The following is a 26,540-nucleotide window of genomic DNA, read 5'->3' as shown; positions in this document are numbered from 1 at the left end:
CATGTATGAATTATCATATCTAATTTAAGAGGTTTGAAACCAATAGAATCAGTGAATGAAAATATATAAATATATCGGTATGAGACGTTGTTGTTATACGTCAAAACGTCTCAGTTGAAAAATGTAAGTAAGGAATCTGATATTTTCTAATTAATTGTTGGTATATTTTGGAACATATTGTAGACAAAGTTGTGATAAATCCAAATTCCACATTCGAAAAACAATAAACAATACTTCCACATATAATTTAATATATTTCTTTTAAATGTCACTTTTAATGACAGTTACAGATTGAATTCATTATAACAATAAAATCAACAGTTCAAAAATAACTTTTCAAAACGCTCTAAAAGGATGTACTCCACTCTCCACTCACTCACTCCACTCACAATCGACTTTGGTGAAATTGCTGACACGTTTGAATCATTGTATTTGTGCCACGTGCCAGTATAGGGATATCTGCAGAATGCTGTATAATGTCCGCTGTAGGTAGACCCACTGTGATTCGAAAGTGTATATAGATTATAACGACAAGGAGTTACATTGTCTGCTGCCTAATTGTTCAAATCTAATCCATCTAGAGGAAATTCGATGGCAATATTTAACTTGCCTCTACGTCTTTCTGTTTGAGAGAATCTTTTAAAATGGATGTCTTAAATACGAGGAAACTTATGGATCGATAGAGACTTTGTGCATTTTTTTCTTTCTTCGCAACTCGAACACGTCGATTTTTCATGTCCATCCAAAGTTTTCTCTTTTGTGAAAAAATCCAAGAATTGTATTAAACTAAATTGGCCAGTTCTTTGTAGTATGGAGAGTAACAAATCCAATAGGTTTGGATATTCCGGATCACACTCATGATTATTCCAGTCTTGCTTCAAATGCCCATTATCTTTTTTTTTGTTCGAATATATTGATGTGTAGGAAATAAATAATGTTCGAGAAGGTGATTTTTTGAATTGCTTCTGAATATTTTTCATTCACGGATCTGAATTCGCAGTGCAACTAATTATGTAGTTTTGATTCTATTGATTTCTATCAAATTTTGGTATATTCGAGTACACACACAAGGAAGTGGCAGAATCCTCAGTGTGTGTATGTCTAGTCACTTTAGTTATTAGCATAAGCTCACTTTAAATTCTCACTATTTCAGATATCAACTCATACAAAATGAACGTACTACATACATTTTTAATGTTAGTTTTCGTTTTCTACACAGCGAAGGCCTTTTTACAACGAGAGGTGAGTTTGACTGTAGTAATGAATATTACTGGAGTTTTTCCCAACATCATCGTTATTTTCAACACCTCGACACGTGTTTCGATCACCAAGTTATCATCTTCAAGAGGAAGATTGAACTGAAGATGATCTTGAAGATGATCACTTGGTGATCGAAACATGTGTCAAGGTATTGAAAATAACGATTTGGTGTTGAGAAAAAACTCCAGTAATATTTATCTGAAAGAGGATGAAAAAAAAAGATATTACTATCAATCACCCATTAATTTTTTTGAAGGAATTTGGAGAGATTTTCACAAAATTGGTAGATGAATGCCGAGACATTTGCACAGATATATCAGATGTGAGTGATGAGGCTATATTCCAGGTCAGAGATGGTAATTTCATAGATGATATCAAAATTAAGGTACGTTTGGTTCAAAGTAACTATATTGAAATAAAATGTCAATCTCTTAAGTTAACAAGGTATTCGGAAAAAGGCTTATTCTTTCAATCATACGCTTAGAAATGGCAAAGAAATCATATATTCATTTATCTTCACACTGAATGAGTGTGTAGCTGGTAGATAAGATAACATATGGATTAGAAGTGATATTTTCATAATTATTTTTTATATTATCACTAATGATCAAAAAAAGATAATTTCAGGCAAATCTTGAGCATTTCAACATAGAATTGTTTGATTGAATGTGAATGCGTCGCTGGATGCATTGTTAGAAAAATTGTATCTGAATTTGTGAAAAACACTGGTGGTCTAGGAAAGATAAGGAATTTTCTTTATTCTTTCAGTTTTGTGAATGTCAGGGTGGTCAACCAACCCAAATATATCAACTATGAACACCATTTGATTATTGTTCTTCATCCTTGTGAACAAGCACATCTTTAAGAACCCATTCCATCAAACAATCAAAAGATGTTAGTGAATTGATGATCTCATCAGTGAATTCAGGACCTCAATTTTCAGTTAGTAACGAATAATTCGCAACCATTTCAAAAATATACAATTTTTATTAATGAATCAGAATTTACTTCTTCAATAGAATCATGTTTATCTATAACTATGACATATGCCTTCGCAAATCGAAAAAACCCCAATGGAAGATTCAACGTATGACCACTCAACAGACAACAAAAATGAGATTGATTTTTGGCAACACAGGAAATGCTTAGTATGGGGATAAGCTCAATTCATAAAATACATATCTGTATTGGTCAAGTGCATCATTCCCATATCTCCATCCTAGTCCTGAACATTGAAACTTGGGAATTTTTAAGGTCGCCATTCAAGAACACAGTCTAAAACGAAGTCATAAAACCTATAAATGCTTTTATGGAATCTAACATATCAAACTTTTTCTTGATAGCAAAATTCGGACTGAAATTAAAACAAGGACTAGGATACCTGAATGGTCGTCATCTTGAAACTTCTGATCTTTCGAAAGAATAGATTCAGCACGAAATAGATGACAGATGAAAAGGAAATTGCATAAGAAAACTGTGACATATATTTTCCCTTCATTTGAAAGAAATCACTACGAATAAAATACTGTTACACGCTCGATAAAAGGCATAGGAAAAAAGACGTTACTAAATAAAAAATTAGGCAGTCTTAAACATAGTGTTTTAAAATTAAGATATAAAATAAATAAATAAATAAATAAATAAAATAAACGAATAAAATATTTATTAATCCTTTCAACTATTGTTAACAATAGATAGGATAAGTCAAAAACAGTGTCATTAAGTTTTAATTGACAAACAGGACGAAACAAGCACAATGATGACTAACATAGACTATGTAAAATACACTTCGATATCATCTCAAAATTGAAAAGTATAATTCAAATTCCTCAACAGAATAGAAACATTCTCTGATAAGGAGTTCCCTAAGTCTATACTTAAAAACCGCCGGGGATCCCGTGTATTTTATTTCGTTCGGAAAACAGTTAAAAAAATGGCAGCCTGCATTGATGGGAGATTTTTTGTAATAGGAGTGTTTGGGCTTGTTCAATTTGATATCATTTTTATTTCTGGTGTTGTAAGGATATGAATCACTATTAATGGGAAATTAATATTTGTTATTGAAAATATTTGTTAATAGTTTCATTAAATAAATTGATGTAACCGTGAGGATCTGTTTTTTTGAAAACATGTCTGCATGACTGGCGACTACTAATGTCTTACTTTGATTCATTATTAGTATATTCTGCATACAGTAATCCGCAAAATCTTTCAAAACTGAGTCAGTTTTTTGCTGTAATCTTTGGCGATCAGTGTCAGACACCACAATAGAGGTGTCATCAGCATACATGAAAACTCTTCCGTCCTTTATGTTATGAGGCCAGTTATAACTGGCGACCCATATTACCTTGTTAAACTCTGAACTCTGAATGGTTGAACTTTATTTCATCGCCATAGTACCCTACTAATCTTCAATTCGTTCTTACAGAAATATATACAATGCATGTACCGAGTTTCAAAATTGGTAAGTATCCCAAAATTCATTTTTGATTTGTTGAATATGTCTTCGCCTGTAATAACTAACAAAACATTTGGAAAATTACCAAAATGAACAAAAAGTTTGGTTTGTGAGGATATAACAGTTGTCAGAAGCACGCCAAGTCAATAATTGAGGTTATTACACTTGTGACTGTGCCATATGAATAATTGTTCTCTCAATACAAGCAAAGTCAGTGATATCAATCACAGCGTTATTTGCCACGAGCGAGAAGATCGAATATGTAACAACTAATCTGTAATGCTCTCACACTGCGATATATCACTGCAAATCAATCCACTGCAGATGAAGAAGGAATTGCACGAGAGGTGATTCGTGTTCAATGTTGCCAGGTGTACTATTTTTACAGTAGATCTTCTGTTATGGCTCTAGTCACTGTTCTACTGTTTGACAGTTGAGACACACTAATGACTGTTTACTGAATACTAATTTTTTCATTCCATCACGATTACTCACATCACTTATTGAAGAAATGTAACAATTTTTTTTGAAGGATTTTTTTTTCAATCCTAACATCAGCCTCAACTATAACCACTTCCAAGTCAAATACTCCCAAAGTCATATAATCTCGAGAAAAAATTATCTGCCAAACAAATAGAAGGTGATTATCACCAAACTCTGGCAAGTTCAACTGCTCTGAACACACACTAATAAAGCAATACGTCGTGCAAATCAAAGACAAGTTGGATTCTGTGTATGGGGATTATGCACCATCATTTACCACAGTGAAATTTTGGCCAGATGAATTTAAACATGGCCCTGAGAGCTTGGGAGGTGATGAAAGTTCGGGACATCCAAAAACCGACGAATCAAAGTGAGAGAGATGGCAGTGGTTATGAACATGTTGGAAGAACTTGTTTGTCACATGTTGAGTCAAAATTTAGGCAACATCCGCGCGTTGTGTGTCGCGTTTGCTAACGTTAGATCAGAAATGTGTTTGAATGAACACATTTCTGATCTGCCAATGCTCTATTGGCACAACTGATGCGCAATGGCGGTGTATTCGTGTTTTGAATTCACCCCAAACCAAAAATACAGTCCAAACAGTAACCCGCAAAAGGGGAAGTGATGGCGATTTTATTGGGATAGTCATGGAGTTTATCTTCAATGAGAAAAAAACATTACAGAAGCATACTATGCATCATTACTTGACAACATTACGTTGGAATCTTTTCGGGTATTTCCATGTCATGATTTCGCATGAAATCAACAATATCTGCTTTTTTGTGTTATTGTTTGGTATTGTAGTTAATAAACGAGAATGATGCGAAGCGTTATCCATAACAATAACCGAGTTTGGAGTAATATTTGGGAGAAGCTGCTCACTGAACCAGGTTTCGAATAAAGCCGCAGTCATATCTTCGTGGTAATCAGCAGACGAATATTTTACTTTTTTGGTCGACAGAAGCAAAGCGTTAGGTACGAAACCACTTTCATTCCCGGCATACAAAATTGTAACACGTTTTCCCTCTTGAAGAAGGTGTGTTCAAAGCACAATACTTGGTTTCATCTACCCAGCCATATTTGACAAATTTTCATTCGCCTCAAATATTCTTGTCGAAGTTGAACAATGCGTGTCGATTCCATTATGACCATCCGATTGTTCAATTTTTTATATTTGAAACTACAAGACAATAAGACACTCCGTAAAGTTTCTGAAGATTTGTACCTAATTGTAATCGGGATAGTCGAGTAATTTATACCAAATCATTTCCAAAGTTGGTACTTCATTTTTTTGGTATATACCATAAATTGTTCGCCGAATCACATCTTTTGTAGCACCATCAACGTTTGCGAATTTTTGATTCCTTTGTTTTCGTTTCATTGCATGGTCAATGACATCCCCTATTTTAATGACTCGAAGAACTGTCGAACGAGATAGTTACGTTAAATCGGATATTCTATCCACAATAGCATTCTGTGAAGTGTGACAGTTTTCCTTCTCTGCCATTTTTGAGAAAATTTGGAAATGAATATCAATGTCAGTGGTTGCTTTAACAAGTCACAGTAACCCATGAAAAATAGGCTGGAATGCCATCGATTCCAATGGCTGCTTTGGGTTTCAGTGTCTTGATAGCATTTTCAACCTCTTGTTCCTTGATATCACCAATTTCAATGATGTCGTCTAGGTTATACTCAGGAACTAGTGTGGGGTTTACCGGCACACCGCTATTCGTGAAAGTTGATTTGAAGAAAGTAGCAAAACCGTCAGCAATATCCTTATCATTGAATAATTCATCATTATCATAAATGAATCTGTTAGCAACAGCATAGTTTTTTCGACGTTCCTTGAGTTTTTTGGGGTCGCTCTGTAAGTCTTCCTCTATTTCTTTTATATAGAACTCATAACACAAATTATGCGAACGTTTCACATCCATTCTGAGTTCGTTGTATGTTTCCTCATAATAATAATATTTGTTTGAAAAAGTGTTCTATTAATTCAATTTTGACGTAGAGTTAAAAGGAGACTATGTTAAAAAAACTTTGTTAAAAAATTAACAAATCTGGAAAAATGTCTTGTATCTTTGTTAGGCCGCAAACTTTTCGGACCACTATTAGTAAGTAACAAGGTTGTGGCTGAGGCACAATTGATGTTTGGTCTTCTTTGGTACATATTCTTTTCTGTTTATACGTTTCGCTGCTTCCTGGTATCAAATATAACAATATTTTGGAACAGAAAAAGTTGAAATTTGTAACGTTTGCACAAGAAAACTTTCAATCGAAATCAATGAATGCACCAATGAACTGTTTCAGATGGATAAGAATTTGAATATGAATGAAACACTACTTGATGAAGTCTTACCAAAGAAAGCAAAAGAGAATGACTTCAAAGGCATGGCGAGAAATTGTCTCTCGGAGGCTAAAAAGTCAGGTATGTAGCACTAAAAGAAAGTTTTTATTCAAATTTCGCACCCTGAGCTCAATACTAATGTAATAATTTCGCTTCTCATACAAAAATCCAAAGTATGCTCATGGAATTTATTTTCTAAATAGCTGAATAGTCTCATTCCGTTTATTTTGGTATCCCTTCAGCTAGTTCAGACACCCAGTAGAAAGTGAATCAATGAAAGAAGTATCATTTTTCCAAGACTTTCTCAGAACTGAGTGCTGTCTAGTTATCCTGGAGAATATCGACTCACTTACTTCGCGAAAACCTAAAATTCATACTCCTTACTGTAATGTAATTTTTTTTCTGCACAGTATAGTGGGCTGTTGAAAAATGAAGCTATGTACATTCGATTGGCGATTTTTGGAATGTTTCATGTTGGTATAGTCGAAGTAAACGCTATTGTGCACATTTAAAGTTGGCGGCAGTCTCAAAGGCCAAAAAAACCAATACATAGAAAGGAATTGGCAGCAGTCCACGTAGTCCACGTACATTATTTTTTCATTCTGTGTCAGGATGACTGTTCATCATCAACGCTTCACATTTTTTCTATTCGAGTGTAACGTTTGCATTGAAAACGTAATTTGCTATCATGTGGTCCCGGAATATGTTTGTTAACTATATTGCGACATAATTTTTTTGGTCACAATTTTTTTCTTTCGTTCCAGATATCAAAGAAAATCACGAGAAAGTTTACCGTTTCGAAAAATTACATGATCTCAAGCCAGAGGTAAGTCATTCACAGTATGATTTTATTTTTTCGCATTTGAAGATATTTCAAATGATATTCATCACAGACGTTCAACTATTGAAAGTTTAAAATTGCATACATAAAATTATATGAGGAATTGACCGAAATCCTTCAGATTGATTATCTAGTGGACCGAAATGATTCTTGGTCAAACTTTCGAAATCTCCTGTCGAAGATAGTTCAATTTTGTCAAGATCTGTTTTTATCATTTTCAAAATTGCTGGTGGTTCAATGTTTTCATCACATAGAATATTTTTGTAGTTCAAGGAATCAGCAGCTGTTTATTTTTAAATCTTTGTTTTTTTCAAAAATGTTTAACATATTTTGCACTTCTAGGTATTCATTATGGCGTGATGCAGTCACACAGGCGTACAACTCTCAAACCCTAGAACGTCGATTATCATTGTTCGTAAAATTTTGATGTTTTGAATAAATTATTAAGCATATATTGGTCATTACTCATCCAATTTTTCAGTTTCCCTCCAAATTGAATTGTTCGTTTCATACCAGAATCAACTAACGAAGAATATAATAGAATAGAATAGAATTGAATTTATTTCACTTCGTTACATACAAAAATGTTTGTAGCAGGTCAATACAATCAATTGAATTCAAACGCCGGAGCACTAGAATATAAGTAATGTATAAATAAAAACATATAGATTATAAAAGTTCGATAATGTTACTTAGTTGTCAAAGTAATCAGGCCTTGGAAAATTCACGTAAGTGTTTCAGATATTCATCTACAGAGTAGAAACAATGTTTCAAAATATACTTTTTCAGAGCTTTCTTGAACATGGACAAACTAAGATTTTTATACTCCTTGGGTAGGTTATTATAAAGCGTATAATCAAGACTATTTTTTTGAGATTTATTTAATCGAAAATAATTCGTTCGAATTTTATCGGCATGCCTGGTATTATAAGTGTGAATATCCGACTGTTTAAAGAGACAGTTCGACTTCTTGTTTACTACAATAAGCGCATTGAACAAATATGTACTTGGTAAAGGCATTATTTTCATCTGAATAAATATGGGTTTGCAATGATCTCTAATAATTCTCATTGCTTTTTTTTGTAGTTTGAAAATCTTTTCAGCACCAGTAGAATTACCCCAAAGAAGGACACCATAACTGATAAGGGAATGAAAAAGAAAAAAATATGTTGTCTCCAGCGTGCTAAAGCTGACAACATTTTTTATTTGACGAAGAATGAAAAGTGTTTAACACTGTCAACATTAGATGTGGCGTTGCTGCTTGAAAAATGAAGACTCTGACTTTTCACTATTTAGTTTGAGACCATTTGCCAAAAACCAATTTCCAGTCCTATCATCCACCTCTTTGTATATTCTTGCGAGTTCTGATAGTCCCCTAACTGAATATATAAATGTCATATCGTCAGCAAATAGTACGGTGCTAGATAGTTGCATGAATTTACTGATGTCATTAACATAAATTATAAATAGCAGGGGTCCCAGTACTGACCCCTGCGGAACGCCATACTTTACATGTTCAAATTTTGAAACTTTATTGTTTACACTAACGGCTTGATATCTACTTGACAGGTATGATTTCATAAGGAAAAGTGCAACTCCCCTCACTACATAATAGCTTAGTTTTTCTAATAGTATTTCATGAGAAATGCAGTCAAAGGCCTTTGAAAGGTCACAGAGCTTAATTACTGTGAGATTACCTTGCTCGAGACCCTTGACTACATTATTGACCACGCTAAGCCTGAGCTGTAGAACAATTTCTGCGAAAACTAAATTGTAACTTGTCAAAAAAATTATTTGTCTCAAAATATGCATAAATACGTTGTTTCAAAATTTTCTCGATGATTTTAGAAAGTATAGATATGATGGAGATAGGTCTATAGTTTTCAGCTAGACTTGGATTGCCATTTTTAAATAGTGGAAGGACTTTAGAAAATTTGAATGCATCCGGAAAAATGCCGGTACTGAATATCAAGTTTACAAGTAGGGTGAAGGGTTTCAAAATAATGCTGGTAGTTTCTTTCATAATTGTACTATTTATTTCCTATTTAACCATTTAGAATTTTTTAGGGAGATTATTGCATCTCGAACGTCTTCTTCAGTGACTGGACCAAGAAAAAACAAGTTACAGAGCGCTGGAAAGTTTCTGAAGTTCAGAACTTCTTTCTCTGTCACAGTTGGAAGAGACTTTATGATGTTTTCAGCAACACTAGCAAAGTAGTTATTGACATAGTCGGGGGTTATATTGCATGTAGAAGTACTGTTTTGTTCATTTCTTTCAAAATTTATCACTTGCCAGCAAGATTTTGATTTATTTCCCGATAAACGTATGAAATCATCATAGGCTAATCTTTCAGAATTTTTCAGTTGAGCTATATAGCCCTTTTTATAATTTTTATAGGCTTCAATATCATCCGGATGTCTACTAAAGTCAGCTATTAGTCTAAAATTTGATAAATGTCTCATGATTTTTAAATTTTCATCGAACCAACTAACTGGACACACTTTTTATTTTTTGCTTTTTGAGTTTTTATTGGACAGCATTTTTATTACAATATCGCTATAGGTTTTTAGGATAAAAGAAGCCAGGAACTCTACATCGTCATTTGTCTCGAAAAGACTCCATTCTACTTCATGTAAAGACTGCTTAATTTTTTCTATTCCTATTTTTGTTATTACTCTACGAGATGTTTTTTCAATAATTTGAGGAGGGCTGTCCTTTAACAGGACATATTGAGCACGATGGTCTGAGATACATGGTTCAAAGACTCCGCAGTCAAAGATTTTTTTATCTAAATTTGTCAAAACATCATCAATACATCTCGCAGATGTTGTTGTCACTCTCGTTGATTGGTGAATAGTTGATGTTAAACCAAAAGATGACAATACATTTTCCAAATCGTATAAAGATGTTGACTTACCTTCAAAATTAACATTAAAATCTCCCAAGATTATAATTTTTTATGCGGATTTAAGATAAATTCAAGCAAATTATCGATTTTTTCCAAAAATAAGTCAAAATTTCCTTTGCCTAACCTGTATAGAATCACAACAAGGATTTTTTTATTTATTAATTCAACTCCACAGAATTCGGAGTTTTGTTCAATATTAAAACTTTGCAAATCTAATGGCTTGAATCATATGGACGTCTTCAAAAATATGGCTGTTCCGCCGTTTTGAAGTTGTTTTCTGCAGAAATAGTTTGCTAAAACATAACCATCTAAATTTATTCTTTTGAGACATTGCTCTCTCTGCCAATGCTCTGAAACACCTACGATATCAAACTCATATTCGTTTAAAAAAGAATCAAACAATTCAATTTTGTTTGACAAACATTGTCTATTCACATGAAACATACTGATTGAATTTTTACAATTTACAATATAATCAAGAGTTACAGAGTCACAGACACTCTTATCGCAGTTTGGAGAATTGTAGAATAAAAAAATTACCTGAAATACAAATAATGACTGATTTCTATAAGTTTGTCATTGCCTCTGAAGCTAATATTTCAGATAATATTTGGAAGTTGTGGTCATTCGTTGGCATTGAGAAAATTCAATGTTTTTCTGAAGTATTTATTAACTTTTTCAGTGTGCTTCAGTGTCTTAGGAATATAGTTTCTTAAAAGCAAATGTAAGATTCATATCAATGTTGATGATATCACCAAATGTCAACATAGAACTGAATAGTTAGTCAATATTAAAACCATGTTTTACATATTCTGATGTGCACTACATGAAATCCAAAAATAGAAAGCGTCTAACAAAAAATCGATGACCTCCCAACTTTTGTGTCTCGTTTTCATCAGATCAGATCAGAGGTAAACAAGAATTCAACATAAATTTACTCTGAAATATGAAACTCTTTCTAGTTCATTCCACGTTTTTCTCAGTAGGTGAAAGATATCACTTTTGTATATAGAACGACGGGTCTCTAATTTTTCCTCACTGTGGTAGCAAAAATCATCAAAGCAGGCTACAAAAACCAGTTGTATATCAGGTCCAAATTGGCTCATTCTGTACAAAACTAAAAACAATGGAATCTATACAATACAACACCCGACAAAAAGAAGTTGAAAAGGAAAAGTTTCATCAGTAGCATACCTTGTTCTATTGGTGAGACGTCAAGGTCTCTTTAAGAGCACGAAAATGAACAATGAAATTACCCAAAAAATAAATAATTTACAGGGTCAAAGTTGTCAGAACGCATTTTGAAACGGTTCATACTCTGATATCTGTCGAAAACAATTAAGAAATAAAGCAACGACGAGATTGAAGATCACGTAAAATTCTCAGCTTTTTCGTTCAACATTCTGCAGAACAGTGAATTTGAAAACTTAGGTGCTAGACCATTCCCACTATTCGTAAAGTGAAGCTGTACCTAAAAAAATTGCCTCTTTTTTCCACGGAAGTGATGTTTCAGGTGGAAAACATCCCTATTCCCATAGTGACGCACGAAATTTCTTACCTATATGAACAGGCCTTCTATTTTCCTTCGTTGCGAAAACAATACTCATCAAAGCAAACAACCTAATGCCTCTGTACATGTTTGTCAGGTTCATTGCTCGAAAAAACTTTCATATACACTCTCGTAATGTTTCAGGAACTTTCACAGAACATTTTCTCTCTAGCGATTATTTTCATATGACGCTGTGTCAGCTGTGTGAAAGCGGACGTCGCGACGCTCGAACTAGACTGTTTCGTTTCATTGTAATTACGATATGGAATTCTATAAATAATTCGCTGTTGATTCTATTCATCTGGCTGGATGATTTAGAGTGAGAAGTAATTTTCACTGAGTGGTCGCATGGAATTTTACACACCTAATTCAAATCATTAATGGCCAATGATGTTGAAAGCCATTTTGTTTATCTGGGGGTAAGTTGGTTATTTGAAACCAGCTATAAGTAGGAGATTTTGGATGATAGTAGGTTGATTATTCCAAAAGGACTTTTTCCTTTCGTGTATTCCAATGTTCATATAGTAGTATTGTTTTGCATCTTTCCTCGTTCCTTTGGAAGTTTCACACATTTGTTTTTTGATGATGAAGGAGTAAAAAGCTGAAAAACTTCCTTTCGAATGTCCAGAAAACTGTCATTGTCATCGCTTTAGACTTTGCCAAACAAACATTGACCACCTGGGTGGCAAGAAGATTTATGGACTTCTGGCAGAATTTTCTTATTAGTCAATGGGCTATGCTTGAAGACTGGCAATAAACAAATCTAAAGCAAATGGAACTTCAAACGTTCAAGCCAGTCTCTATATACCTACACAGTAGGTTTAATGGACTGACGCCTATCAGAAAACAACTACTCCCCTGGCTAATACCACGAAGGGCGTTGGATTATATCAGACAGGCGTCAGTGCAGGAATCTTCACAGAAAATGTCCTGCATATGCAGACTGGCAGAATCTTCCAGGATTGGTTGAGTCCAAGGCATCCATTCACGCTTCGAAGCTTGATACCAAACAGTTGGTGGACTACAGTGAATTTTTTTAATTCTTGAATCTATCAATTCCTCAGCATCATAAAAGACAGAGTTTCAAACCTTTCCTTTCCAAATGTAATACATCATATTTGTTTTTGAATTCATGCCTCTCTTCCAAAAAGTGACTTTCAAATGTGAAATTGATCTCCACATTCAAATAATCACTATGTTATTTTAATAATAATAATAATAATATATACTTTATTGTCTCAAGAAGGTATTCTTATTGGCAAAGTTCACATAGCTAAGATATAAAATACATTCAAAAATATAGACTCACAAAAAACATCAAAACTAAAAACAACATTAACAAATCTTTATCAGTAAGATTTTTGTCATAGGTACATACAAACATATAGTACAAAATAAATAAATAAATGTATGCGAAAGTACGCTCGCACATGTTCGAATGCATACTTTGAGTAAAATAAACAAGAAATATCAATTAGAGATGATCATCGTAAAATTCCTGCAAGCTATAATAGGGCCTGCTGATTACAACTCCTTTGATGTCTTTTCGGAAGTATTCAATGTTCAGATTTGCTTCTTTGAGGCATTCAGGCAGGTGATTGTACATTTCAACACCGTTATAAGAAAAAAGAATCCTTAATTAATGCGGAGGAAGGGATAGGCAGTTTCAGGTTATTTTTGTTACACATGCGGGTGTTGTAATGGAAATAATTGTTATATCGCAATATATGTTTTCTAACGAGACACACAGTTTCCAAAATAAAGAGTGCTACCACTGTTAATATTTGTTTTTCTTTAAATATAAGCCTGCATGATTCACGTGGATTCATCTTGTATATGTGTCTGATTGCTCTTTTTCGTAAATTTAAAATATAATTAGGAAGGTGGGAACTGCACACCCCCCAAAAAGGTATACCGTATCTCAGGTGCGTCTCTATCATAGCATGATATGCAGTTCTTGCTGTAGAGCTTCCAAGTTCTCAAGATATAACTCTCAGTGCATATCACCCCGAGGTAACTGTAGCCCTCAGTTTTTTCATGTGGTTTTCGAATTCCAGACCTTTGTCTATATAAAGTCCTAGAAACCTAGCGCAATCTTTATTTTCAATAGTTCCGTTAGCTAAGGGTGAATTGTCAAGATTACATTCAAAAGAGATCATATTTGTTTTGCTGATGTTGAATGATAATAAATTTGAATCACGCCAAGACTCTATAATTAAAATGTCTCTGGATATGTTTTCATGAAGATTATCCACTGATACACTATGCCACAAAATTGTGGTATCGTCTGCAAAAAGAGTTAGTTTGCCAGATACATCTATAGTTAATAGGTCATTAATATATACAAGAAAGAGGATCGGGCCTAGTACTGAACCTTGTGGTACACCCGAATTGATTACTAGTTTCTTCGATAGTTCGTTTGTCCTCACTTCATCCCGTTAAATATGACTGAAACCACTCGCGCGTTTTTCTTTCACAACCACAATAATACAACTTATGCAGGAGTAAATTGTGGTTAACACAGTCGAACGCTTTCGCAAAATCGCAGAAGACTGCCGCGGCTACATCTCCAATGTTAATATTTGCATATACCTCATACAGAAAACTGAAAATTGCGTCATGGTGTTTTTATTGGTTTGGAAACCGAATTGATTTTCATTGATTACTTTGTGAGTTACAAGAAACTCATTGAGCCTTTTATTGACGAGTTGTTCGGTAATTTTTGCCAACGTAGGTATAAGGGAAATTGGCCGACAGTTTGAAGGGTCTTCAAGATCGCCACCTTTGTGTAGAGGAATGACTACCGATAATTTTAAGAAAGATGGGAACACTCCACTATGGAATGAGAAGTTTATCAGTAACATAAGAGTTTCAAGGGCTTCAATTGGGAGATTTTCAAAAATTTAATTGAGATGTCATCAAAACCTACTACTTTTTTAATTTTTATGACTTTGGACACTTCTGCAAGCCTATAAATATTAGTATCTTGCAGTATAAAAGATTCCTTAATTGATAACCGTTTGGCCAATATAAAATTTCGGGCAAGAACCGCAAGTTAATTTATATAATCCTCATTGTTTATAATACATTTGAGTAAATTATGATCAATTCTGTATGGGTGTTTCAATTTATAAACAAAGTTAACATTATAACGGCTTCACAAAATATTGGTAAAGAACAAAAACATTATCTGAAAGATTATTTAACCCAGAGAACTTAAACTGAAAAATGTAACGAAACGACTATTCTTCCACATCTTGGGCTTATGAATAACTTTATGTATAGTATGAAGGGCAGTCATAGATATTAATTTCTCTTCCACACAGCCAACAAAATAACCCAAAAGTACTGGAACAAAATCAATCTACTTAGATCGATGTTTCAAATGTCTCAGATGAATTGACAAAAAGAAATAAAAAAACATGATTATCATGCAATTGAAAACCTTTATTCATTTTCATTGTCTATATTCATTCTGTTTTCCGGTAAGACTGCAATCTCAAAACAATACGAAGTCCTGAAAAAAAAGGCAGTTTTCAGTCGATGGGAATTGATTGATCATTGCCTCCTCTATGAACCATCTATTGAGTTATATTTTTCTGGTAATACTTACATCGAAATCTTCATCGTATAAACATTTCTGTAATATGTAGGTCTTCTCGAAATTTGGTAGATCTGAAAATAAACCAAACTCTTTAGGGGTGGAAATGAATCAGAATTACTGATGTTTATTTTGCGAGGTTCACAAATATTATTTTATAATCATGGATTTATAATAATAATAACAATAATAGGTCTTTATTCCCATAATGATACAATAAATAAACGGAAAGGCTGAAGATCAGTTGGTTGCACCAAAAGATGCAACCTCTGTTTTTCATCTTAGGAAAAAAAGAACTATATATATATATATAATATATATATATATATATATATATATATATATATATATATTATATATATATATACATGTATACACAATACATATACACATATATGTATCCATATACACACATAAACATATGTAATGCAAAAAATGAAAAAAAATCGTCAGAAAAAATAACAGAGAAAAATATTCAAAACTATTTAAAAATTGTTGAGTGGAAGTACTAAATATATAATTGACACAATAGTATATAATTATAAACGGTTAGAAAAAAGAAGGTAGTAATGTTACGAACCACCATTCTTATTGACAGTGGGTGTACATTAAATTTCGTTCAAATATTTCCGTTTTAATGCTCTTTTGAATTTTTTCAAAGACATCAGTTCAAATTCATCAGAGATTGAGTTGTACACTCGTGCGATCTGGTATGAAAAATATTTTTTTAATAATTCTGTACGGTGTATGGGGGGTGTTAGTCTTCCCCTGTAACGAATGTTGATATTGTGGACATCTGAACGGTATGACAATTTCTTGTATAAATATTTGGGAGCTTTTTCAGTGATAATTTTATGATATAGACAAGCATCATGTAATGATTGCTGTTTTGCCATATTGAGCCAGTTGGTATTTTTGAGTTTATGAGATATATGTTGGCCACGTTTGATGTCGTGTATTAGACGTAGACAATTGTTTTGAACAACCTGAATTCTACGTTTATCTTTATAATCAATGCATGGCCCATAGACTGTGCTTCCAAAATCAAATCTGGATAATACAAGAGATTCACAGAGTATGGTTTTTACTTTTTTGTTGAGACATTGTCTGTTGGTATGAATTTGTTTGATGTTCATATAGGAAATACTGATGCATTTATTGATGTGATGTTTGAATTTCAAGTTTGAATCAAGGATGATACCTAAATTTTTTGCATGTTCAGTCGGTGCAACCACATCCTTGTCTACAGTTGATTGAAAGTCATTCAGTTCTCTCTTAGCCCCAAAGACCAAAACTGAACTTTTACTAGCATTGATTTGAAGACAATGCTGCGCAGAGGTAGAAATCAATGAGGCTATGTCTTCATTTAGCATCTGCATTGCAGTAATCATGTCCGAAGGGTGGAATGAAAGATGTAATTGTGTATCATCAGCGTATAGGTTTATTTTGGAGTATTTGATTACGTTCACAAAGTTTGAGGTATATAATATAAATAGAAGAGGACCTAAAATCGAGCCTTGTGGAACACCGCGATTTATCTTCAATGGACTGGATACTATATTATCTAGTTTAATTCTTTGCACTCGCTCGCTCAAATAGTTTTCGGAAAGTTGAACCGCGATATTTGACAAACCAATGGATTCGAGGATAGTGAGGAGAATAACGTGATTTATCGTATCGAAACCTTTCGAAAAATCAAGCATAACAAGTGCTGTAGCTTTTTTATGGTCAAGTGCGCTGAAAACATCATCTGTAATGTTCAAAATTGTCGGTTCACAGCTATGAGATGGGCGGAAGCCCGATTGTGTTTCTGGTAGAAGGTTTTTAGTTGAAACAAATTCAGAAAGTTGGTTGTAAATCACTCTTTCAAATAACTTGGAAACAGCTGGCAGAATGCTAATTGGACGCAAATCTTTGAAGCTTTCTGGATTACTTTTTTTGGAAGAGGTATTACCAGGGCTTCCTTCCAACAATTTTGATAATCACCTGTTTGAATGAAGAAATTTATTATGTGTGTTATGTAAGGTACTATGAAAGGACAACACATAATCAATAATCTGATATTTATGCCATCGGAGCCTTGAGCATTACTTTTTATAGTGTATATGATTTTTTGTATATCAATTTCGCTTATTTGTTGGAAGGAAAACTCAAGACCCTTCTGCCTTTTATCATTTTTGTAAAATTCTAGAATTTCAGGATGCATTACCAAGTTGGGATTTGAATTCACGAAAAAATTATTAAGTTCATCAGGCTTCTTAAGTTCATCTGGAATATCAGTAGGTTTTTTTATTTATATTGAGTAAACCTAGTTCTTTCCAGACTTTGTTCACACCATTTGTTCGCATCGTATGTTGAAAGTAAGCTCTTTTTTCATTTTTACACGCTAGAGTGGTATAATTTCTCAAAGATTTATAATACTCATAATGACCTACATTTTTCAATCGGAAGAGCATATGATGACAGAATCGAAGAAAATGACAAGACAACTAAAAGGAACAACTTTCATACTATTGAATGGAAACACATCACTAGAAAAGTGATTTCGAATTGACGTTGACCTAATTGTTTCAGGATCAGAAAAAGTTACAGAAACATTATCCAGAGAAAGTATATTTTCAATTATAATTCATTTATTATTTGTTTGGGTGTTGAGGGAACATTTATGATATGAAGTGTTACTACAAGTTTTCATGTGAATATAGTAATATTTTCTAAAAAAAATTGTAATTTCTCTTCCACTTCCATTTCTTGAATTCATTCTCGCATTTTTTGGTTCAATTTTTGTACAAAAAAGAACTGTAATCACATGTTCCAGTAATAAGTTTATCAAATACCGTTTCAATTCTGGAAATCATCCAACCTATATACAACTTCATTCAACATATATTGAAATCTCAATCAATAATATGGTTATCCATGTAATAATCACACACGATGGAAACGAGTATTAAAAACAGGGCTTCATCAAATACAATAATAGTAGGTAGGTATAGTATATAAGAAGTCGATTCGAAAGGCTCAAAAGTGAATAGTTACCGAACGTCCGCAGTTTTTTTGTATGGCATGGGCGGCGTGGTATTCATACGAGGTCTAATCATTATTTTCATGTTTTATATGGTATCAACTAGTAGATTTATCAGACTTCAGACTGGACTTCCATAAAACATTTTTTAAAACGTTACACTTCCGAAATACATTACCTTTATCCTTAACTTTATCGTGACAACCTTTCAACGTTTGAGAAGCGATTCCTCGTGTGCGTTCTGGTAGATATTCTTCCACCCGATCAAAATGCATCTTGAAATTTGTACTCATCTGAAAAGTCCAATAGTTATGATTCTTACAGAAATGATGATGAATCCGAAAACCTTTCTGATCAAATAATTTGAAACTAAAATAAAATAATCTTTTGCCGCATGAATACAGAATTTTATTTATTTTATTTATTTATCTATCAATATCTCTTATTTCGTATGATTCAGGTACATGAAGTGAAAGATTTCCAAACTGTAAGATATTACAAAACTCAAAACTCTATGTTTCTCTCTCTCTCTCTATTATTAGTGGCCATTGCATTTGGCCGGGCGCAAGGTTAACCGGAGCTTTATACACATATACAGCCCCTTTACGTCGATAACTGAAGCACTCCGGCCTGGATACCGGCGTGAATGGGGGAGCCTTTTTCTCTTCGCTTTTTGAAAGACTCTTCATAGATTACCACAATGTACTAACACATAGAGCCTCACGATAGCACGTTGCATCCGCTTACCTTCCTTCCTGGACCAAGACCAGTTACAAGAATACAAATGGTAACATGAAGGACTGTATCGGGCAGAGATACATACGTACTATTTATGAAATGAATATTTTGAAATTGAAATATCCATCTTTTCAAACTACCTACACAGTAGGTTCTGGTAAATGTCTGCCGGAAAACAACTACTTTCTCGGCTAATACCACGCTGGATATTGAATCATATCCGAGAGACATTTATGCAAGATACCTTACAGAGATTACTCTCGCAATTGTCTGAAATACAGTGTCTCACTTCTCATGGAAACATCCCCGTATCTTCCGTAATATTCGAGGTAGAACGATGGAACTCTCTGGACTGATGGAAATGCTCAAAATGCACCTACCACCTGAATGGGGTTGGCTAAAGTGATATACACTGTCCGCCACTCACGATGGAACACCCCATTTTTACGGTAAAACATATTAGGGGGCAAAATAGGCTCAAAATTCCTTCAGATTCGTGATCAGGACTACCAACTTACTACAATTACACTTTTTTCTTGAGAAACTTTCAGTCCTGAAAAATCCGAATTTGTTTCACTTCTCATGGAAACACCCCCGTATCTTCTGTAATAATTGAAGTAGATTTTTTTTTGGTTTGACATCAAAACATGAACGAAATTGTTTGAGACGAACTTGACTTTTGTTTTCACATGAATAATTTATTTTTTATTTTGTTGTCAGGAAAGTTATTCCTTCTCAATTAAAGAGAAAATGGTAATTTTGTAAGAGGAACGGAAACATGTAATCAGTGAGGTTTTAGGATGGTTATTGTTAGTTCATATTCTCATTTTCCCATCATTTAAAAAGAAACAAGGATATTTTGTGACGAAAAATGTTATATAGTTCAAAATTCTTTCGAAGTACTACTTTCAAAATCACATTTTCAATTAAAATACAAAACAATCAATTTCAAATGATTTAACTGTTGACAATTTCATATTTTCGTGCCTTCTATGAAATTTCCCTCCAATCGAACACATTTTTCTATGCGCCTTCTATTATTTCCTCCAACTCTTCTCAGTTCTCTAGGTGTGATTTCTCTACACGCTTGTATAATTCTTGCACGTAGATCTTCCTTATTTGTTGGCCTATCCTTATAACCTTCATTTTTCAAGTTTCCCCATAAATAAAAATCCAGTGGAGTTAAATCTGGGGATCGTGGTGGCCATACTACCAGAGGGCTATTGGGTCCTATCCATTTCATACGTAGATTCCTATCCAACCAAACCCTTGTTATGCCACTATTGTGAACTGGTGAACCATCTAACTGAAAAATCATGCTGTGTCTCACATCCAAAGGTAGTTCTTCCAACACTTCGGAAAATGCATTTTCGAGAAAATCAACGAATAGTCGTCCGTTTAAATTTATATCGAAAAAAATACGCCCGATAATATTTTCGTTCAGGATACCACACCACACATTAACTTTCTGAGATATTTGGTCTCTACAATTCACCACCCAATTTGGATTTTGTTCAACCCAAAACCTCATGTTCTGGGAAGATACAACACCATTCGTGGTAAAGGTAGCCTCATCACTGTATAAGATATACTTTAAAAAATTCCTGTCATTGAGATAATTTCCCTGCATCCATAAACAATACTCCATACGGCGGATTTCATCTCCTTCGTGCAAAGTATGTGAAAAGTTGGGTTTGAACGCATGCCTCTTTAAACACCTCCATATTTTACTGCGGCTCATATTGAGTTGAAGCGATAAGTTTCTCAAACTAATTCAAGGATTGGCTTGATGATCCGCCTATATCGTATCATCATCAATATGATGTTTTACAATTTTTCTGTCCTTTGTTACTTGGCCGGTGCTCACGAATAGATTATATATTTCATGTACAGTTCCAGGGTGTACAGCTACCTCTAGCGGGTGTCTTCTATTAAATTCAGCGGCCGCTTCACGATTAGATCTCACCCCTACACCAACAATTGAAATAATTTCAATTTTTGCTTGAAGTGACAGACGTGCCATGTTGAACTTTGTCAATCAAAATGAGCTGATATCAGGTAAAATAAAAACTTCAGAAATATCAAAATATGAACAGGAACTCACGAACAGAAAACAACTGGAACACAGGAACAATATCCAATACAAATACAGGAACAATAAACACAATGGGAACAGAAACACGGCAGACACATCAGGAACAACGGTGATTCAAAGAACAACAATTCTAGAAACAACAAATGCAATGAAAACTGGTCTGGGGGTTAATACAACAAGATCTTTCAACAATATTGTCAGGTTGACAGTAAATATCAATGAGCAACTGTTTTCCATGGTGATTTCAGGGCACCGCATGATTCAATGAAACTGATGTTTCCCCAGAAACTTTGCTGACATTTTGTTTTCTATTAATTGAGTACCCAGGTAGATATCTAGTGTGCTAGTTTTTGAAATATTAAATGACAAGAAATTAGCATCACACCAGTCTCTTATTTTTATAATATCCATCATGCAGTTCCCCTTCATCCTTGCAATGCCAAAATAATGTAGTGTCATCAGCGAATCGGATTATTTCTGCGGTTATATTAATGCGCGCTAGGACGTTAATATATAACAAGAAGAGAATTGGGCCTAGAGCCGATCCTTGTGGAACACCACAAGTAACTGTCTGGAGATGGGATATGTTGTCCGGGAGTTTGACTTTCTGAGTACGTTCTGACAGGTATGATCTGAACCATTTCAAAGATATATCTCTAAAACGGCAGAGCCGTACTCTTATTATCTGGCCTGAAAGACCACTCACAATGCAAACTAATCGGTTTCGTTAAGAAGCTGGGTTTATTCGGTCGAGGGTCCGCCGCAACCCAATCACTTTGGACCTAACCTAACCTAAACTAACCCAACCTAACCTCCGGAACGAAATTTTGCAAACCAACGTCGAACAATGCGTTCATTACCGCTACCATTGCCAGATGTATAGTGAAACTTTGCGAGCTGTTTCGGCAACGCTTAAGTTCAATTTGAATCTGTAGGAAAAAATTGCCCAAAGATCGCTTGAGGACATCATATAATATAATAAGTCGGTCGGTAGCCGGGTGGTTCGATGTGGGTGTCTTGTTCACTCAGTCAATTTGCCGATGTGTGAGTTAATGGTTCAAGCCCCAAGCTGAACACTCGATATTCACGTGTTAGAAATCACACGTTAAAAGGTAAGACCTTGTTAGTCCTTACCTCGCACAAGTTTCGACTTCGGAGGAGTGTCGTTCGTAGGGTGCGATAGCTGGTTAACGGAAAAAACATATTTTAAACATATTTTTTTCATTTAGGTAAAAAAAGGAACAGCACCAACGTTTAGAATACAAAATTTGATGACATATCAGGAAAAATATTGATTGAGATATAAAAATACAAAAATACATGACATTGAAACGTACAAAACTTCTGAAATAACATAGATTTTTTTCAACTTACCACTCCTGAAATCCTCCACATGCAAAATACATATTTCTGAAAATGAAACAGACACAGTATTTCAAAAAGGAGGAAAATGTATGTGAATTATGTAAATTTGCTAATGAGATTGATACAATAGATCAAATTAAATCATATGCTGAAGTAACTGACTTTTTGAATGTTTGTTGAGTTCATGAAAACTGAAAGTTATCAATCATCGTTCATTTCGGAAAGATTAATTCCAAAAAATTCATTGAACAACTCTGTAACTTTTGGTTTTCAATATATTCCACGAATGGAAGATGAAATAAATCTATCACGAATAAACAACAGAAAAAATGCTAATGAAATATCCTTCTCGGAGCTCCTGACAGTGAAACAGTCTATTTTTGAACTCAATCCTAACATTTTTTAATGTTTCAAGTTTCGGTAAATCTGTCTTTTCAATTTTTCGTATTGTCCCAGGTTGCGCCATATGAATTTTCGATTTGATGCAGCCACAAAGGAAAAAAAAACGAGAGGAGTCAAATCCAGTGGACGAGCAGGCCATTTCAAGGGACCGCCTGGTGGGCTTGAACACCGTTTTTTTTGCGTTTATGTGCGAAAATACGGAACTAATCTATCTAGTAGGTCGCTATTAGCGATAGTGACAATCAAATTTATATGACGTCAGGTTAATTTCAATATTGTAACTTTTCCAATGCTTGTGAAAAAATTGTCACACAAATTTTATGTACCCCTTTAAGGGGCTGCATCTTAACAAGGGATGCTCCAATGAAGGTTCTTTATATGAAAGATCCTATCTTTTTTTCGATGAAGAATCACCTCCTTGAATGTTTTACACTTATTCAGTTACACCCTGTATAATAAATAAATATCGCAATCAAAAATATCATAAATACCTTCAGTGCATCATCATCTATGAAGTGACCAGTTTGCACTTGTTTTATAGCTTCCTCTGTCGTACCAGTAACATCCCTACAAACATCATGCCACGTTAAGATTTCGTCTTGGATAATGTCGCTGACTTCCTGAAAATTGAAGAATACCGAATAAAACGTCAAAAATGAAAGAATGGAAAGAGAAAAGAAAATTTCTATATTTTTCACCACTGAACATAGTGTATGTCTAGTGTCTATGTAAAAAACATAGAAATTTCCATTTCTCTTTGCATTATGATCTCCTACCACGTAGTAACGGCTACATCCATCAATTTATCAAAAATGAAAGAGTCGTCAGAAGATTATTTTACGTTTTATTTTACAGAAAATCATAATGCATGGATAGTGATTGCAGTGGTTGAAGCACTGAGTGCCGAAAATATAGAATGAAAACTTGAATCTGATCTGAAATATTTTCATTTTCATCAGGAAGAGGAATTATTCTATTCTTTGAATTTTATCCTACACTCATTCTCAGTGAAATATACCTTTCAGTAATTAAGGTTTCCGAGATCATTTTCTGTTTTTCCTCTTTCGAAATATCATTAAAGGGTTTTGAGTACCTTCAATTTGGTTGACTGAAAAAATCCTATTCATGATACATAAATTATATCGTTGAGTCTTCAGATAATGATGATTCAGACAAAATTAATAAAAAATCAAATCAGAAACCTATATCATTGAATCCGTATATCATCTTCAATGTGAATTGCTCAATTTATTTGTTTTACAATTATTCAATCTCAAAATAGTATGTCGGCTCACAATTTTTTTGCAACGTGTAGAATACTGAATATGATTTGAGATGTAACTAGTTCAAAACTCACCGTCAAATCAAATTTGGCACTGACTGTCCACAACAAATGGGATATCATCAATATTCTGAGAAACCCCCACATTCTGTTGATTTTTATCGCTGAAAAATGATGTCTATTAATTCAAAATATTCGTCACCCTTGACAGAATAATAAACATCTCAGCATCACATACTTCGAAAATGTTGAATTCTTCCATTCTACTTTCTGTCGCATCAAATAAAAATACATAATTTTTAACTAATACCACCATAACATTCCTAAAAGTCATTCATTTTGATAATCTCATTCTGGAAATTCGTTTATTTTCTTTCTTTCATAAATATTATACGAAAAATTCAAGAAATCTATTGAAAATTTCAAATAAAAAATATTTTCGATATTCCGTATCATCTATATAAATATATATATAAAGTCATGATAATTCAAATTCAAAGACAATTCATGAATTCAGTTGAAAAAAAATTGTTGAAAAAAAATCTCAAAATTTATAAAATAGGAATTCTATAACAAAGTTTTACTCACCCGGTTCTGATCTTGGTTCTGATCTTGGTTCCTCGAAGTATGATAATATTCCTAGACATACAAGTTGATAAATATATAGCCTTCCCAATCATTTTTCTCTAATCAGTAATAACAGTGTAGGCACTATAAATAAGAACATCAATATATATAATGATGTATTTTTCCTCTAGAAATAACATTATATTGCTGCCATAAAGGATAACAACGTGCATTTATACTGAAATTAACGGAAAATGGGAAAAAAACTTCCACTGAAATACTAATTTCATCCATATTTCATACAGTGTCACCATTAAAGTGCGCACCATATGGGAAACTTTTTTTTAAAAAGTTTTAATGAAGTTTAACTTCGACACTTGTTTGTGCTTTAAATTTAACTCAAAATGATGCGGCCAACTGCGACCGACTGACGTTCAGTGTTTGTCCAATGCAACTTTTGTTTTCTTTAATTGAAAAAGTGCATTTCTAGATCGAATTCAACAAAAGTTTCTTGAAAAAGTTGTTTGTTTGTTTTTTAAAATAAAGAGGATATCTCCTCTTTATTTTAAAAAACAAGTTCGATTAATTGTCATCAATTCATAACAATAGTATAATAGTATAAATAAAAACTCATCATGGAGTTTAACTTTTCTGATAAATTTTTACCTATACGGACATTTTCAGAGAGAAATTAAAAATGTACTATGGAAATTGTTACATGACTGGTGCAAAGTTTCAATCACTTGCCTATTTTCTTAAATAAACGTCAGTACCTTCAATTTTGAAAAAACAGACACAACTCAAAAATTGCAATAAGTATTAATAAAATTACTAGAGTTGAAATTACATTAAAATTTCAATATTCAGTATTTACAGATTATTTATAAACACTAACTAGGGCGGCGAGGATGCTTAATCACGTTGAATAAAATTTTTAAGTAGGTCTTGACAAACAAAATGCATGCTATGGTAGTGTCAAGTTGTTGATTTACTTGTCAAATTTTTAAGAGTTATTGTTGCAATAATGTTGTCTCTTCAGGAAAGTATAGAAATAGTTTCAATATGTGGTGAGAATACACCATACCGGCAAGTAGTTATTTTTACTGAACGGTATCCAGGAAAAATGTTCAACATACTACTGGATACAAGGATAATGTCGAAATTCAGAGAAACAGGATCCGTAGCAAACCAATTTAAGAAAAAACGCACTCCAAGTAAATATGATGGGAAGGCCCAACTTAACATTTGCTTAAAAGTTACTGAACACGGGCAAACGAGCATACCGATATTATAAAAAATACCGATTACAAGAGAGAAAGTGTTAGAAAAATGTTATTAAAGAATAAATTTTGGCCTCCTAGTCAAAATTCATTAACACATTGAAAAAACGAGATTTTGATGTCCGTTTGGGGTTTTCATTCTGGTTTCAAGGAGAGAGAGAAGAAAATATAAAGTTTCCGTATGAAATTTTATGGACAGATGAGGCAACGTTCTCTTCAAATGGAACGGTAAGTTTTCAAAATTGCCGATGTTGGGCCCAAGAAAATCCAAATTTCACAGTTGAATTTGGTGATCAGTATTCTTTTAAAGCTAATGTATGATGTGGGATATTTAACGA

At 33.6% G+C, this 26,540-nt stretch overlaps 3 protein-coding genes across 5 annotated transcripts in view; 1 reads left to right on the top strand and 2 right to left on the bottom strand.

Annotated features, from left to right (window-relative positions):
• The window catches only part of LOC111508293 (glutamate receptor ionotropic, kainate 2), a 163,157-nt gene extending 151,080 nt beyond the window's left edge, over positions 1-12,077 (bottom strand). For all 3 annotated transcript variants that reach the window (XM_074174763.1, XM_074174765.1, XM_074174764.1), the window contains exon 1: positions 11,857-12,077. In XM_074174763.1, coding sequence (XP_074030864.1) covers positions 11,857-11,950 — 94 coding nt within the window. In that variant the 5' untranslated portion in view covers positions 11,951-12,077. The remainder of the gene's footprint in view (positions 1-11,856) is intronic.
• On the top strand, positions 79-7,841 carry LOC111508276 (uncharacterized). Its single transcript, XM_023163715.2, has 7 exons — positions 79-123; positions 1,154-1,242; positions 1,517-1,645; positions 3,689-3,724; positions 6,512-6,629; positions 7,313-7,374; positions 7,732-7,841. The coding sequence occupies exons 2-7, from the start codon at positions 1,171-1,173 to the stop codon at positions 7,747-7,749; spliced, it is 435 nt and encodes a 144-aa protein (XP_023019483.2). The 5' UTR covers positions 79-123; positions 1,154-1,170; the 3' UTR covers positions 7,750-7,841.
• Positions 12,078-15,273: 3,196 nt separating the features above from the next.
• Positions 15,274-25,057, bottom strand: LOC111508271 (pheromone-binding protein-related protein 6). The gene is made up of 7 exons (XM_074174757.1): positions 24,944-25,057; positions 24,431-24,519; positions 23,565-23,693; positions 22,681-22,716; positions 18,652-18,766; positions 15,461-15,522; positions 15,274-15,364 (listed from the first exon to the last, which is right to left on the bottom strand). The coding sequence occupies exons 2-7, from the start codon at positions 24,500-24,502 to the stop codon at positions 15,347-15,349; spliced, it is 432 nt and encodes a 143-aa protein (XP_074030858.1). The 5' UTR covers positions 24,503-24,519; positions 24,944-25,057; the 3' UTR covers positions 15,274-15,346.
• Positions 25,058-26,540: the final 1,483 nt, after the last annotated feature.

Source organism: Leptinotarsa decemlineata, unplaced genomic scaffold, assembly GCF_025532065.1.
Source record: "Leptinotarsa decemlineata unplaced genomic scaffold, Ldec_3_MD MMD2_tig00000882_RagTag_RagTag, whole genome shotgun sequence".
In the NCBI taxonomy this organism is placed as follows: Eukaryota; Metazoa; Arthropoda; class Insecta; order Coleoptera; family Chrysomelidae; genus Leptinotarsa; species Leptinotarsa decemlineata.
The sequence above is the reverse complement of the archived record's forward strand: the minus strand, read 5'-3'. Positions and strand labels throughout refer to the sequence as shown.

Coding starts and splice junctions, on each gene's coding strand:
- LOC111508276 (XM_023163715.2), top strand. CDS start 1,171: ATGAACGTACTACATACATTTTTAATGTTAGTTTTCGTTTTCTACACA. Junction 1,243..1,516: donor AGGCCTTTTTACAACGAGAG/GTGAGTTTGACT, acceptor ATTTTTTTGAAG/GAATTTGGAGAGATTTTCAC. Junction 1,646..3,688: donor TAGATGATATCAAAATTAAG/GTACGTTTGGTT, acceptor TCGTTCTTACAG/AAATATATACAATGCATGTA.
- LOC111508271 (XM_074174757.1), bottom strand. CDS start 24,502: ATGTGGGGGTTTCTCAGAATATTGATGATATCCCATTTGTTGTGGACA. Junction 18,767..22,680: donor TGTGGAGGATTTCAGGAGTG/GTAAGTTGAAAA, acceptor TGGACTTTTCAG/ATGAGTACAAATTTCAAGAT. Junction 15,523..18,651: donor CGATAAAGTTAAGGATAAAG/GTAATGTATTTC, acceptor GTTTATTTTCAG/ATCTACCAAATTTCGAGAAG.